This window comes from Trachurus japonicus, chromosome 9, assembly GCF_045865225.1.
Source record: "Trachurus japonicus isolate A0001 chromosome 9, Traja_1.0".
NCBI lineage: Eukaryota > Metazoa > Chordata > Actinopteri > Carangiformes > Carangidae > Trachurus > Trachurus japonicus.
The window spans coordinates 19,411,137-19,426,789 of record NC_140915.1 but is presented as its reverse complement, the minus strand read 5'-3'; the positions used below and the strand labels follow the sequence as shown (position 1 = coordinate 19,426,789).

Genomic DNA, 15,653 nt, shown 5'->3' with positions numbered 1-15,653 from the left:
TTTAATCACATTTAAGTGTATCTGTCATAATGGAATATATTTATGTTGTACTGATATTTAAATCATATGCTTTTGCAACCTTGGATGTTTTTCGAATTGTGGCTCCTCGTTTCCTTGTATTCACACTATTTTTACAGCATGAGGATTACTCTTATATTATGAATTCAGTATTTATGGTGACCTTTATCTCTATCATCTCAAAGGGAAAGTGATATTGTGTAAATCATTTGAAAATATGTCTTAAATGGTGTGTAAGTATGTGTAGCAATAAACTGCAAACACCCTCCGCCCTGATGAAGGTGAGACAGCCGGAAATTTTTGTTGAGGTAATTAAAACATGGTGCACTGTAGAGTTACGTGATGTGTTACAATTTTGACATTTAATTTAGTAAATTAAATTAAGTTTTTGACTCTCGGTGTCGATACGGAAATAAGGGAGAAGTGACAGAAAAAACAAATCAAAAAAATGTCACTGGCAGATTTTGTTCTTGAGCTCACCGGGGCTGTGAGCAGCACTGTTTTCTTAATTTCAGCTGCTCTCAAAGATTAATTATTCAATTTAAGCATGGTGGCTGATAATGTACAGTAGACTGGGTTTTATCCTGGAGGAGATGGCGGTGGCCCCCAGGAAAGCGATATAAGTGGATTCATTTCAAGATGCCTGTTCCTCCAAAGACTTTATTAGATTTAGTTAATGAGAGAGCAAGGCAGGCTGGCTGGCTGAGCGCAGGTTAGGGAGCTGGAACGTAATTAAGCCATGAGTCTGACGATGCCACTGTTACACACTTTGATTAAAAACACGTTCAACGGCTAATCTCCAACAAATTAAAGCAGTTACATCGTTTGGCACGGTCACCTTTGGTTCCCTCCTCGAACGAGGTAAATCCCTCTTTCTCTCTGTCTCTTCCGCTCACCCCACCTCAACACCTTCTGCCCCCCCCTCATCACTGCACCCTCCCTCTGCCTGTCTGCACCCTAATTCTCCACGGTAAGTAGGTGTAGCTACATGCCTGGTCAACCAGCCTGTCTGGGATGTAGTTAACCCTTGTGGGTTTTTATGTCTTCCATATGCCCTGCTTGGATCTATATGGCTAGATTTTGTAATAAAAGAGAAGCCTATATATTTCCAGGCCAGCACACATAAGTCTTCTTGTCTGAGCTATAATGAGTGTTAGTATAGATTTCCTGTAGCTCAAACACTAGGCTTAATTGACCTGAACAGCTCTGAGTGACTTGGCACCTCCCGTCTCAACCTTCCCCTCCTCCCTTACCCCCCTCCCCTCAAGACCTTTCTCTGGGACAAAGAGGCTTTTGTCCCCAGGCCTGCGCCACCGCGCTCTAAACCTTTGTTGACTGTTTCTGTCTGACAGAGCAAATAGCTCTGGCCTCCTTTTGTTTATTGTCATTTCTTGAAGTTTGAACAAAGTTTATACAAAGCCCCATTTTCTGACGTTGTTTGTTGCCTTCAGGGGTAAAGCAGAGTGAGGAAAAGAAATGGGTTTATTGTTTGTTGAATTTTTGACTGTCTGCTGCTGTCTGACCTCTTATCTTCTCATCTCTCTCTCTCCTCTTTCCCTCAATCTCTCTCTACCCCCCTTTATCCCTCCTTCTCTCTCTCTCTCTCTCACCCTCCCTGGATTGCTCGCAGGGATCACATATACACGGTGGACACAGACACTGCCAACAGTGACGAGATCTTTTTCAGTAAGGTGAGTGAGACGTCTGTCTCCTTGAGGACGTGTGGTTCTCAGCGTGCTGCGATTGACAACGTAACCCTAATAACCCGGCTCCGAGTGCCACTGTGTGTTTACGTGTACACGTGGGTGTATGCGTGCCTGCATATATGTGTGCCTGCCAGCAGTCTTACTCACAAGCTCAGCGGTGTGAGCTTGGCGTGTTCACCATGATGACCCTGTTAAGAAGATTATCCAATCAATAGCTAGCAAAACGCCTGCGTCATCCACGCTCATCAGTGGGACAGTGGAGGATCTGATGGGTGTCACTGAGAGGACAGTAGAGGAAGTGAGTGAGGGATGTAGGAGGAGATGGAGATAAGGAGGAAAAAGAGAGGGAGTCGGTGACAAAAAAGAGAGAATTGTAAGATGAGATGAACTGCAGAAAGAGAAAGAGACAAATAGGATCCAGAAGGGAAGAAAAGCTCATTGTATATTTTCAGATTATTCAAACAGCGCCTCATATTTACATAGACCCTCAGCTGTAATAACCCACTCTCCATTTCGTTCCAACCACCATCCCAACCACTCCTCCCTGGCATCACTTGCCCCTTAACGTAATGCATGCAAACAGAATTCAAACAAGGCCGTTCTCGTGTATACAACAACCCGCCGTGCCTCCACCTCATCCACTTCAATGTCATCGCCCGACAAGTGGGTCTTAATGAGAGCAGGCTGCAGATGAAAGGCTGGTGGGAGACGCGCAGATTGATTGATGACTGAAGGTCTTTAATCAGTGGCCAAGCTCCAAACATGTTGTACTACAGCGGTGTGGGTACGCGGTGGTCTCAACCAGCGGCTCAGGGATGACCCTCAGGCCACACAGGGCAGAGACAGAGAGGGCTGTGTGTGTGTGTGTGTGTGTGTGTATGGCTGGATACTAGATATAACTTAGCATTGACTGATAAGTGTATGTGACAATGAAAGAGGGTTTTTGTAGTTGACTGACAGGTATTGGGTAGCACTGACCCACAGGCCAAGGGTGTGTGCGCATGTCTGTGTCAGTGTGTGTGTGTGTGTGTGTGTGTGTGTGTGTGTCAATGTGCGTGCACGTGCACGTAGTGAGGGCCGGCCAACCCATCAATCCACACAAACGAGCTCGCTGCACTGAGGCGATCCGTCCTTGGGCGGACTCTGTTCTGATCCAGGGTCAGAATCGTATTTCAACCTCTCTGGCAGAGATTTAGAGGTTCAAGGAGGTAAACTGATCCCCGATCAGCACTTGGAATAAAGTTCACCTCAGAGCGTGTGCCTCATGAGGAGAATCAATGAGAGAGAATCTCAGATGATGATTATTGATCACAGTATTGATTGGTTATTGAGCTCTTTCCCCCTACCTCAATGTTTATCTTGTTTGCTTTCTGATCCCGTCCCTCTCTGTCTCTCACCCTCTTCTCTGCTTCCATCCACCAGAAAATGACATGGAAGTCCAAACAGGCCGATGTGGACACTTGCAGAATGAAAGGGAAACACAAGGTAAAGGAAAACTAACCTTGCATCTTCTCTGCTTACACCTGCAGTTCAATTATAGAACAAATGTCAGCATTTTTCACAAAACATTTTTTAGCGAATCACACATTACAGACAAGATGTAACAGATGTAATTAAACACAGTCTCTCTCCTTCACATGCACACATTTACACAGGAGACTCTGCAGATGCAATAACAAACGCCCTGCGTCTCATATACCTTCTGCTACAGTATCATTCTCAGTGTAATTGTGTTTTCTCTGCACAGTTCTAACAAAACTGTGAAAAATGAATATTGATTTTTTTTTTTATTAATGTGTCACTGAACAGCAAATTAAATCTGCTGTTAACATGTCTTAATGTGCGAGGAGAGGAAATGCTATGATTGTGTTCTGATGTTGGATATGCATGCTTCTCACTTCACTTCTCTGTGGAGCGCTTCATGCTTCTCTTCAAAAGAAAGAAAAGAAAGAGTCTGTTGAAAAAACCACATGTGGCTTTCAGTGTAAAAGTGTGTATTATAAAAGAAACAAATGTCACCATGGACCTCCTTTCTTCTTTTCTCTCCTTTTCTCTCTCCCGGCTGCTGCTCCCTGAAGGATGAGTGTCACAATTTCATCAAAGTCCTCCTGCAGCAAAATGATGACACCTTGTTTGTTTGCGGAACAAATGCTTTCAACCCCTCCTGTCGAACCTACAAGGTTGGATTGCACTCACAAATACACACTCATGTGCACACACATACAGTACACACATATAAACACTACTGTTTGGTGCGCATTTTGACCTCAGTGACCGTCATGCATCACACATGTTTTGTTAAAGCTCCTTTCCACTTTTGCTTTGTCACACACACACATTCTTTCTCTCACTCAGTCACTCTCTCTGTCTCACACACACACACACACACACACACTGGGGTATTTGTCAACCCTAAGCATGTAGGAGAGTGAGGGTGCAAGCTATGGAATGACGGACATAGATGGATGGCTTTCACAGCTCAGCAGACCCCCCTCCTGTGTCTTTATCTCCAGGTGTACTTTGACACGCTCGATTTAGAAGCAGAGAAACCTAACTACCTCCCGTCTTGCATACACATTCACACACACTAAAGCGCAAGTGAAGGCACAGTCCTGAAATCCGATTCAGCCGTCCCCTGTAAACAGACGCCTGCCTGCCTGTGTGCATGCAGGCATGTCTGGGATAGTTTCAAGATTCCTGTAGGGAAAAGCAAAACCACCTTTAGAAACTGCATTTCAGTGAAAGTCAAGAAAGAGAGCAGACTAGACTGACTTTTTCATGGGCTATAATTGTGATGTCAGGAAAACAAGCAGATTGACAACTCTGAAGAATAAATGTGCACAAAAACCCCACAGATTTTTAAAGCATACAAGCACGCAGAAATGCAAACAAGAGGAGCAGACAGGCGTCCAACTGCTCAAAATGTCCCAATTTCTTCCTTCCCCACTGATATAAATGTGATGTTTTCTGATCCCTCATGCTGTGAAAAATGAGTTGGATTGCCATTACAATGACAAAATCTTTGCTCATTCACAAAACAATATTGATGTTCCTGCAACGTCTTGGCTGACCCACTGTTAGGACAGCTAAACTCACTACTGAAAGAATATTTTATAAAACTCCGAGGCACATTGTGTTTGAAACGAAAAGTGCAGTAAAAGGGGATTTAACATCAATATCATTCCGTGTAAGTGTCAAGCGGGGAAACTATACTGAACTTCAGATGTGAACAACATCGGACAGGCAGCTCACAAAGACAGAGGAACAATCAGACAGACAGGCAGACAGTGAGAATGACAGGGGGGCAGACAGAGCGACTCAGCAGAGGTTTCTGTCCTGAAGGATGTTATTGTTTGGTTTGTTAGGATGTGATGTGATGGTCACAGCACACGGAGATGTTATCTAGGGGGCCTGCGGGGAAAACTCTCCTTGCTTTGGTTCACTAGATCTGTTTACCAGAAAAACAAGACATCTCCGCTCCGTTGGCTTTGTGGTTCAGCATGCTAAGCACACAGAGTGGACGTCTTTCAAATCACCGACTCTTCCTGCAGGGAGAGAGGAATTTATGTCGCCGCATTTATCAGGCGTGGTTAGCTTTTATAGCTACTCCAGTTATGGTTTCAAGGTTTGTGTTCTAGCTGCTATTTGCACTGATATTGCTGCTAGTCTGGTGGAGTTAAGGGCAACTGAGGCAAAGCGTAAAACACAGAGACACTTGGTAAATTGGCCATACAAAACACACACACACAGGCTGGCCTATGTAAACATGAAAATCAATCATACTGCACCTAAATTGCTTCACACGACAGGCAGTGCAAACCTAATCTCAAATATATGATCACATAGAATCAGTATTTTTCCATGTTTCTCTCCAATTAACACTTGAATATCATATGACACATATGAGTCAGTTTAATATGCTCGCAACTGATCTTCTCCTTTGATAATAATAATTTAATCGTAATTACTTTACTTGAATGAAATTGCCATTTTAATCTGGAAATGATTTAATCAACATGAATCTGATTAAAAGTAAGATATTGAGCGCATTTAAAATGTTGTATAAAGTCCCGCTAATCACATGCACACAAACATGCGAATGTACATACAAATACCCAGGCAACTGTGTGTGGGTGTGAAGACCTCCCCCCCCATACAAATACTGACAACTGTGCAAACATACAAACACACAACACACACATTTTACAAAATCATCACACACACACACACACACACACACACACACACACACACACACACACACACACACACACACACGCACACACACTGTACTGCTGGCAGGCTGGCAGGCTCTCTGGGCAGATACCAGGCCTTTGATGGCGTGCTGGGCTCATCCACTCTTGCTTGGTCAAACGTGTGTGTGTGTGTGTGTTTGTGTGTTTGTGTGTGAGTGTGTGTATGCTTGTGGTTAAATCCACCTTGGCCACAGTTTGCCTCTCCATCTCCCCAGTGTGACAGCGCTGAAAAGAGCTTCTGTTTCGGGGCCAGCCTCATCCCACATTAATCAACAACGCTGCGAGGGCGAGTGGGAAGGGACAGGGGGGGAGCAGAGGTGCAGGGAGACGGAAAGGGGGAGATAGAGGGGGCAGGGAGGGCACCTGCCCAAACCAGCAACACCCCATGTTGTTGTCTGCTCTAACACCTTCCCTGCCTGGCTACCTATTTATTTTTACCTCTTTCCTTCCCCCAAAACCTACCAATGCTCTCTCTTCATTAGCTTCTTCTCGTTATCCTCCCTTCACCTGTGAGTTGTCAGCACTTGGTTACACACACACACACAATACACACACACATGCTTGCATGCAGACAAAAAAAACACAGACAGACACCTGTGACAGCCATGTCAGAGTTTTCCTCGCTTGGCAGTGGCACTGCGCAGGCTCTAGCTCCCTCTCTCTTCTCTTCATCCTCCCTTCCCCCTCCCTCCCTCCTGGCCTCCTCGCTCTCTCCTCCTCTCCTGCCAGCCTTAATTCCTCTCCCCCTCCGTTGCTCCCACCACTCTGCCATCTTTCCCTCTGTTGCTTTCTCCCTCTGTCACTCCCTTGCTGCGCTGTAATAATAAACACCCCATCCAGCTGGGCTGATATATGACTGGAGTCAGTTTCATCGCCTGTTGCCGGGCGAAGTGGGGGGAATCAGCGGGGAGTCCTGGAGGCAGCGGGTCCCGGGTGACGGGTCCCCGACTTGATACCGGTGGACTGAGGTGCACTGGGGAAATTTCATCTGTGTCAAGTCTTTGCATTTGAAACACGATGGATGCACACACAGGGATTTACCACAATCAACAAGGTGAAAACAGATCCACATCTTTCTGCTGCTGCTTCAAAAACAGGCTGAAAGTACTGGATATCACAAAGAAAGACAAAGGCTTACATTGTAAGGGGTAATTAATGATTGGACATTGCACAACCACAGATTCTTGTCATATTTGTGTGGTGTTTGTTCACCAATTTCGCTCCAAAAGATCAATCATTTACAAAGCAGAGGCCTCAGATAAATGGGCTCCTTCCTCCTTTGTCCATTTCTTTCAACAGCTGCAGAGACTCCAGTTTCCTGCTCTGGTGTAAAAGGTGGTCGGGGAAAAGAGTTCATCCTCCCAGGGCTCAGAAACAGGTTGCAGAGAAATGGGCCACGACTATTAATCTCCCAGGGCGATGTGTCCTTGTTTGGTTTACACAACCGCTTTTTGGCCCAGGTGTGAACTTGTGCATTTGACCTTTGTAGAGGGAGAAAAGTTGTGCAAGTGTGGAAATATGGACTGCCTATCAAGAAGTGTGAGGGGACTCAACTCAGCTGCAATTGGTAGAAGATTTTTTTTTCTCTTTCCCCCCTCTGGGACCTTTCTGGTCTGTTAGTGGCTACCCCTCCTGTCATAATTTCCAAGATTGTTTTGGACCCAGTGGAGGTTATGCACCAGCAAAGATGCCCTTTACTGTGCTTATAATACGGCATGAACATGTCCATAATATTTCAAGGAAACCGTTTAAAGCAAAGGGATAATAAGTGGGATTGCTCGCTCGGTTTACCCTAAATTTGTCCTTAGTAAGATTTCACAAATCCCTCAGCAGTGGCGAGTAAAACCCATATCAGGGCCCTTGATAAAGACAACAGAGACAAAGAAGAAGAATGTGTCCCTCTCCCTGAGTAGCGAAGCTGATGCTGAACCAATTAAAACACTCCTGATGGGCATGTTTTGGATCTACATTGTGTTTGTCTAATTAATTAGCATATAGCCTATGGAAAACACCAATGAGCTATTGAAGTAATTAATTCATCTAGATGCACTGCACCCTGAGCCAAGGTTACTGTACATTCGTCTTGCTAAGCTACAATAGATCCCTACTGAACAGTGGGTTGTTAATGCAATGCTGACAAAGTGTGACAGCACAACTGTTCCTATCCCATTACTTTGAATTGTGTTTCTACAAAGCTGAGGCACGTCTTTCTCTTCTCCTAGCTAGTGGAGGTGACAGCATAATAAGGTTTGCCCGGTAAACAAGGTAAACAAATCCATCTAGCTGAGTTTAAACATCACATTTCTTTATGGTAATGTTTCAAAATGTTATGTTTCATCGTGGCAGTTTTATGGATTGCTATTGCCCCTTTCAGAAATCCCGCATATTGGTTCAGACAAGGCTAACAGCATGCAAGCGAGCACTCGGCTGTTGTTTCTCCGCACATGTCTGCTTGACAGGAGACTGGAGCTGTACTTAATATCAGCGGCCGGGCTGGGAGTGCCTTCCTCCGTTCAAACGGCAGGAATAGATCAGTGACAGTCAGCCAGGCCCAGTAGACAGAGGTCATTTCCGCGGTGAAATCAACTGAGGAGATGGCGAGGGCGGGGGTAGCTGCTGTGGCGTGAGAGATATGCGAGTGTGTGTTTGTGATGTGTCAGAGGCGGGAGTGTTTGTGTTAAGGTAGCTGACACAGAAGCTGCTGACGTTTCAAGCTTAACCGAGTTGCTCCGTCGCTCTGTACACACAGACGCTGTGATTCACTGGACGCACCTGACCTTCAGCGACTCGCGTCCCTTATGATTAACTCAACCTAATCTATAATTACAGTCTCCCCTGTCTAATAACAATATATATCTTCAAACCAGTCTCCCTCCATATATTATCCTCCTATAATTTTTTTTTGAAGAAACAGAAAGAATGAGAAATCGAGAAATGCACCGCTGCTGCTGGTGGTTCTGTGTTTGTTGTAAAAGGTCACTTGTAATTTTCTCTGCCAAATCAGCCTCAACAATTTCTCTGGCAGGCTTTTCCAGCATTGCGCCGGAGTGTGTGTGACCTTTTTAGTGGGCAGATGATAACCGTTTCCGCCGAGACAGGAATAGAAAACAAAATGACCTGTTTAGAGACCAGAAAGGGCGGCGTAAGCAGTTTGCAGCCTTGGCGAGCTTCGCTCTTCTTTGTGAAGAGAAAGCGAGAAAGTGAGGAAGCATGCGAGAGATAAAAACTGAGATAGCGAAGAAAAATGACTATGTATTGTGAACTCCGCAGGCAAAACAGTGTGTTCAGTAATTTTCCCTGACCTCAGCCTCTGGCCAGTGCATTATGACTTGTTCTTCTCTCTTGTGTTTGTGTGGAGCCCTGGTCATTAGCCAGGGTAAGAGAGCATCCTACGGCGTGCTGGGGAAGACAAGCCTACCCATGGTGGGATGATACTGACCTTTCACCCACATTTAATCCTCTGCCCATGCCCAGCCAATCGCTCTCCGACCAAACTGGGCACAAAACGAGAAAAACTAAAGTTCCAATTCACAGAGCTCATCCCACTAAGCCCTAAACTAGACCAGCAGCGCTTCTTAAACAATGGAGGAAGCCTTAAAATAGCTCATGGAAATGGGACTACTGAGTGATGGAATGACAAAAAAAAGAAAAAAGTTTGGGTTAAAATGCACTCCCACTGTAAAGAAAAGACAACTCCTACATTGTTGAGGTGAAGAATTAAAAGTCAGAGAGTCTCGCCCAAGGAAAGGCTCCGAGCATTTAAGACAAAGTGAAGGATGCAAAATATAAAATAATGACTACTGTATGATCTACTACTTAAAAACTACCGAGCTTTAGTAAAAAAGTCCTCGTGTTCCCTGCTCAGGGCCATGTGCTCACCCATTTTCCCTCTGCCCATTTATTTCCTCTTCACGGCAAAAGCACAGACTTGAGAAATCAGGGCAGGGGAAAGCACCACAGTAAATGGGTTAAAGATCTGTCTCGAGGGTTGTTAAAACTCTTCTTTAACACCAGCACCAGTTGAAGGATAAAGGATGGCAGGGGGAAAGTAAACCGCATCCGCCCATACTGTGAAACATGTTTCTGTGGAAAATTATCTGGTTTTTTTTTTTAGTATCTCTCTCCATGACAGTTTCCCAGATACTCCCAGATGGGCTGCTTTGACAGCTCTCGGTAGGACACTGCAGTTCCATCCACAGGGTGTTCGTTTAGGTCGGAGCTAGATGGACACACTCCTGGGCAGGGTGCCACAACTTTTTAGGACTGTTTTGACTCACACCAATATTTTTCCATTATAAAACAGTAGTCTTTTTTTCAGATCAGATTTACATTGTTTTGACATTTGAGCACATTTCTCCACTTCCTTCTCTAGATCTTTTCCTCCAACTGGGAACCAGTATTTCCTGTCTAAGCAGTATTTCAAGTGCATTGTTTGTTTTTTTTGACAACACTACTATGGTGTCTTGACCCTGTATTGACCTTTCACCTCCTCTGTGACCCTAGATGGACACCTTGGAGGCTCTGGGAGAGGAGATCAGTGGGATGGCGCGCTGCCCGTATGATGCCAAACATGCCAACGTCGCCCTGTTTGCTGGTAGGTATCAAACCTGTGTATGTTGAACTGACAACTATTGTCATGTGCTTTCCAAACTTCAGTCTGTGTGCTGTGGCTTAACATTGGTGACAGTCTTCACAAGTTGCCATGAGGTGAAAATAGATTGTGTGTGTGATAGTGCCACCACTACTCATTGACTGCCAGGAGGCAAAAACATTAATCTTAATTCTCTCCTATGGGCACTTATTAAACACTGGAACATGTTTGAGCTAGATGGGAAAGTTGCATCTGTTTGAGCGAGGGGATTAGTTGCGGTTGTATTTAATATTGTTCTTAATACCCTGCGGTTTATCCTAATGGCAGTGCTCCGACAACATGTCAAAGAAGGAGAGCCAATCTGTGTTACAAGCACTAGAGCAAATCATCGAACTCTGGGCCACATTTGCTCTGTGTCAGGAACTCGCTGCTTATTAGAGCACTGTGGAAACACATCAGTAGTAAAGTGGGAACAGAAGAAGCAGAATCATCTGTCTCTCGCTTTTATAGTAGATTTCTGTCATCCCCTTTTGTCTCTTGCTCGCTGTTATTTCAAAATGCACAACATTGAAGACAAGTCGCAAACGGACGGGACCAGAATGAGTCAGCTTTCCGTTGGCGGGGTGCGATTCTTCTCATGCGAGGGACCCGCAGGCTGCTAAAGACATCCAGTCCCCATTCGTATTTGCTGTGAACTGATTTATGGCACTATTGATGAGCTGTCCCTGCCTGTTTAAAGCGGAGAAGGAGAGCAAACACGTAGCTTGACCAGTTAATGCGTAGCAGAGCTGCTTGGAAGGAGCTGGAAGCACTGAGTAATCAAGAGGGTTCCTCTGACTGCTATCCTTTCAATTATGTAGTTTGACTTTCCACTGTGGTTGAAGCCGAGGCGGGCTGAGGTCATGCCGGCGGTGGATTGTGAATTCGTGAAGCATGCGTGTGTACGTACGAGCATACGAGTGTGTGACTGTGGGTTTCTGTGGTGCTCCTAGAGAGGCGCTGTGCGTGCAGGCCTTCGGTGTTTGTTTGAGCTTTTGAAGAGTGTTTTGCGAGAGTGAGCAATTACAAATGTGCAGCATGTTCAAGTGTGTGTACAGTCCTGTTTGTTGTCCATCAGAGAGTCTCTTTGGTTTGTGTGATTCATTCATTTTTCCAGGTCTGAGTTGTCTAAAAACATGTTTGTATATCTAGCCTCAGACAGCAGGAATCTCTGAGTGGCTTCATGTGTTTCTCCGTCTTCACTTAACTTCTCTCCCCTTCACTTTTTTTTCTCCTCTTTGTGGCCCCCCCCCCTCCATCTCCATCTTTCCTCCTTATTGCTCCCTTTGTCGCTGTGTTCCCTCTCCAGATGGCAAGCTGTACTCGGCCACCGTAACAGACTTTCTAGCGATCGATGCGGTCATCTATCGTAGCCTAGGCGACAGCCCGACTCTGCGCACTGTCAAACACGACTCCAAATGGCTGAAAGGTGAGTATGGGACACGCAAACAAAGTCGCTGCAGTTTAAAAGCACCCATGTGACTGAAATGTTTAGAAAACAAGGCCAGGGCGTGAACATGCATATTTTGTGTTTTTCTAAATTAGATGCCTTATGTGTCTTTACACCTCTGTATATGAATCTAGGTATGAGGAGTGGGAGCACTTATGCTAATGCTACACGCTCTGTTTGACACAGTCATTTTGCCAACCGGTCCTGGTAGAGTTGATGTAGCCAGGAAATTGCTGAGCCCTGGGGAGAAACAAACTCAAGTCCAGCCTGTCAAAACTCAATAGAGAGATCCTTCTTTCCTTGCATGCAAATTATTTCACTGATATGATGGATGATAGATTGAAGCACTCAAGGCTCACAGTCGCTGCTTTCTGCATAATATGACTGACGTTGTGCCTGTTTACTGTGAAATATGGTGTCAGAACTGCTTTGTCACGGCAAAGCGCCCCTTTTCTTAAAAAAAACAAAACTAATATATATATATATATATATTTTTTTTTTTTTTCTCCTGCAGAGCCTTACTTTGTCCAGGCAGTCGACTATGGGGACTTCATCTACTTCTTCTTTCGGGAAATTGCTATGGAGTACAACACAATGGGAAAGGTAAGCGGAGGCTCCTATTTTTCGGCTATTGTTTGAACCCTAATGAGAGGTGACTTCCTATTTACAGACAGAATAGGGAAGTGCCAGAGGAAACTAACAGGATATGGGTGTATCACACAACTGGAAGGAGGCTTTGAGGAGTTGTAATGTGGCCAAGACATTTTTCAGGAGCAGATAAACACTGGGCAGGATGCAGGGCCTAAAATAGATTCAAAAAAGCAAAATCTGTGGATGTCTGGAGATCCTATTTTGAAGTCTAAATATATCGCTTGAATTGCACGTCCATGTTGACCTATCGTCTCAATGTTTCCCAAGAGGAATTCCACCCAAGTGGCTTTGTGAAACGAGACAAGGGTGGCAGAGGAGAGGTTGAAGTAGAAACAGGCTTTCCTCAGGTTTTTACACCAGGGGGACATTAACAGACATTTTTCCATTAATCTTCACAATTCATTTTTGGACCCTGACCTTAGACAGTTTAATTGGACACCAGGTAGAAGAAAATGTGTTATGGAAATGAATCGCTCAAAATGTATTTTCCTGTATAAATGAAAGGCGACACTGAAGAGAGAGTCAGAAGAGAAGAGAAAGCACGAGATGGGAACAGAGCAGATGTAACGAGAATCACAGAAATAATGGATTCGCTGACAGAAGTGACAGGCATGTGTTATACAGGGCATGAATACAGATCAGACCTCTCAATCGGCTGGGTGTTTTGAAAGCAGTGTCAGTCTAATTATTCATGTGGCAGTAGAGCTGATGGTGCAGAGAGTAATTTAACATTTAGGGAATGATATCTCTTCATTGTTATACAGTAGAATGGCCTTCCCTGACAATGTAAATAGTCAGCTCTGCTTAATGGCGAGCTGACAAATCCTCTGTGGCAACTTTGTATTCGCTTTTGTTTTAATGTGGAGCCGTTAACAGTTGTTGCATTGTTGTGTGGAAAAATGCAAAATGATAAATATTTCATTACACAAGTGAATTAACAAGTAAGATATTTGTTCACTGTTAAGTCATTGATGTTATATACTGTATGAGTGTGTGTGTGTGAGTAACACACAGATAAACCGGTGTTTATCTGCAGGCAGTAGAAATGTGACACGCCGAACTGTTGTATGTAAAGCTGACATAATTCCACATTGAGTTTGACAGTCTCACCTGGTCTGTGTACTACCTTTTCTGTAATCTCAGCGCCCTGTAATCTCACAGCGAACAGGCGCGCGTGTGTGTGTGTGAGAGATCTCTCAGTAGGAGCTGCGTGTTTTTTCTTCATGCACATTTGTGTGTGTATGTGTTTAATATGAAGGTGGAGGGTTGTGGTGTATGCATAGGCGAGGATCTGTGTATGTGTCTCTGTGTGTCTCTCTGTGTGTGCGTGTGTGTGTGTAGGGAGCAGGTTGATATGCATGTTCGCTCCCATTCACACTGTTTACTCTAGGCTGCAATTTCAGGTCAGGGTTAGATTTATTGCTGTTAAGTATAGTGTGACAACAACTAATTACAACACTGGCTACATGATCTTATGGCACAGTTGTAATTACGGCGCTGGCTCCTTTTTAAGGCTGTATGCTCTAAATTCTCTGTTGCCAAGTTGCTGACTGTTTAACATAGCGTATCAAACACACCAATTTACTCTTTGGTGTCTTTAATCTCGTATGAGGCGATGAAACAGCGGATAAAGACGCTGTGGTGTCTCCCAGAGATTTCCGTCATTCAGAGACCCAAACAGGGAATATCATTTAAAAGTTACTGGTGAGGTTCAAAGTCATTTCTTGAGGAAATAATCTCACTACAACTTTAACTGCTCCTCTATCACATATTTAAGTGTTTTTGGATGATAGATGAAAGACCAAGGCATTAGATAGAAAAGACTGAAGATATTTTTCCGTCTCCATCTGGACTTTCCCTAAACGCTCTTTTTTTTTGATGGACTGCTAAATATTCAGTACAAGACACTGAGACTGCAGATATGACATATAAAACTCTGCGATTGAAATTTGACCTTTCACTGTGCATCTCTTGTGTGTCAGGTGGTGTTTCCCCGGGTGGCCAGGGTTTGTAAGAACGACCGAGGCGGCTCACCCCGCGTCCTGGAGAAGCAGTGGACCTCCTTCCTCAAGTCTCGGCTGAACTGCTCCATCCCTGGCGACTCCCACTTCTACTTCAACATCCTGCAGGCGGTGACAGACGTCATCCACATCAACGGGAGGGACGTGGTGATGGCAACGTTCTCCACACCTTACAACAGGTACTGTACACAGCAGAAAAAAACTGAACAAAGATGATGAAAAGAATAACCGGTCTATCACACCGTATGAGGTTTGAGGTCAGCAGCTGATGGAAGTAATCTCTTGAGGTCACTTTTCTTCAGCCGTTTACCTTCTCTTGTCACAGATGGGTTCATGCGTGCCAACAACTTCTGCACTTTCCGCATATTAAACCAATTATCCTTCTCAGTTTGAAATACTTTTAAAACGCCCTCGATTCATCAACGTTATGACAGACTGACCTTTGTTAATGTTGGTGCCGAACGCCTCTGCTGTGCCTCGTGCACTTCCAGAGACCACTGGGTCAACATTTACATCATCTGTCAAAACAGTTATGTTGCCCTTTCGACTTGCAGGTGTTTAATTTTATTTTCCCCTTTTACAAATCGTATTCAGAGCTGCTTTCATATTCATAGGCAGAGGGAGTTTTTATCTAAATTGAAAATTACCACAAAGCCATAAAGCTTGGCTGATAGCTTGCACATATTGTAATTTTCCATTTTATGGCTGCTTTTTAGCAGATAAGACAATTGCTTGTGACAGTGCAATTGAGCATGGTTAATGGACATTAAAACCCAATGAAGCAGGGCCTCTGAAAATTTCTATAAGCGCCAGTTTTGATCCTGGCATTAATTTTCCATTTCATAGTCAGGGGGTGAAATTAGAGGGAGCACATCCAGACTGTAGGCAGCTCTCAGGGTTGGGTGTCGTTTAATTGTCTGT

The 15,653-nt window shown here is 44.5% G+C and overlaps 1 protein-coding gene across 4 annotated transcripts in view; it reads left to right on the top strand.

The window, feature by feature from the left end:
- The window catches only part of sema6a (sema domain, transmembrane domain (TM), and cytoplasmic domain, (semaphorin) 6A), a 106,939-nt gene that overhangs the window by 57,145 nt on the left and 34,141 nt on the right, over positions 1-15,653 (top strand). For all 4 annotated transcript variants that reach the window (XM_085786402.1, XM_085786405.1, XM_085786404.1 and 1 more), the window contains exons 4-10: positions 1,649-1,709; positions 3,147-3,209; positions 3,803-3,904; positions 10,484-10,574; positions 11,920-12,039; positions 12,575-12,663; positions 14,694-14,911. In XM_085786402.1, coding sequence (XP_085642528.1) covers positions 1,649-1,709; positions 3,147-3,209; positions 3,803-3,904; positions 10,484-10,574; positions 11,920-12,039; positions 12,575-12,663; positions 14,694-14,911 — 744 coding nt within the window. The remainder of the gene's footprint in view (positions 1-1,648; positions 1,710-3,146; positions 3,210-3,802; positions 3,905-10,483; positions 10,575-11,919; positions 12,040-12,574; positions 12,664-14,693; positions 14,912-15,653) is intronic.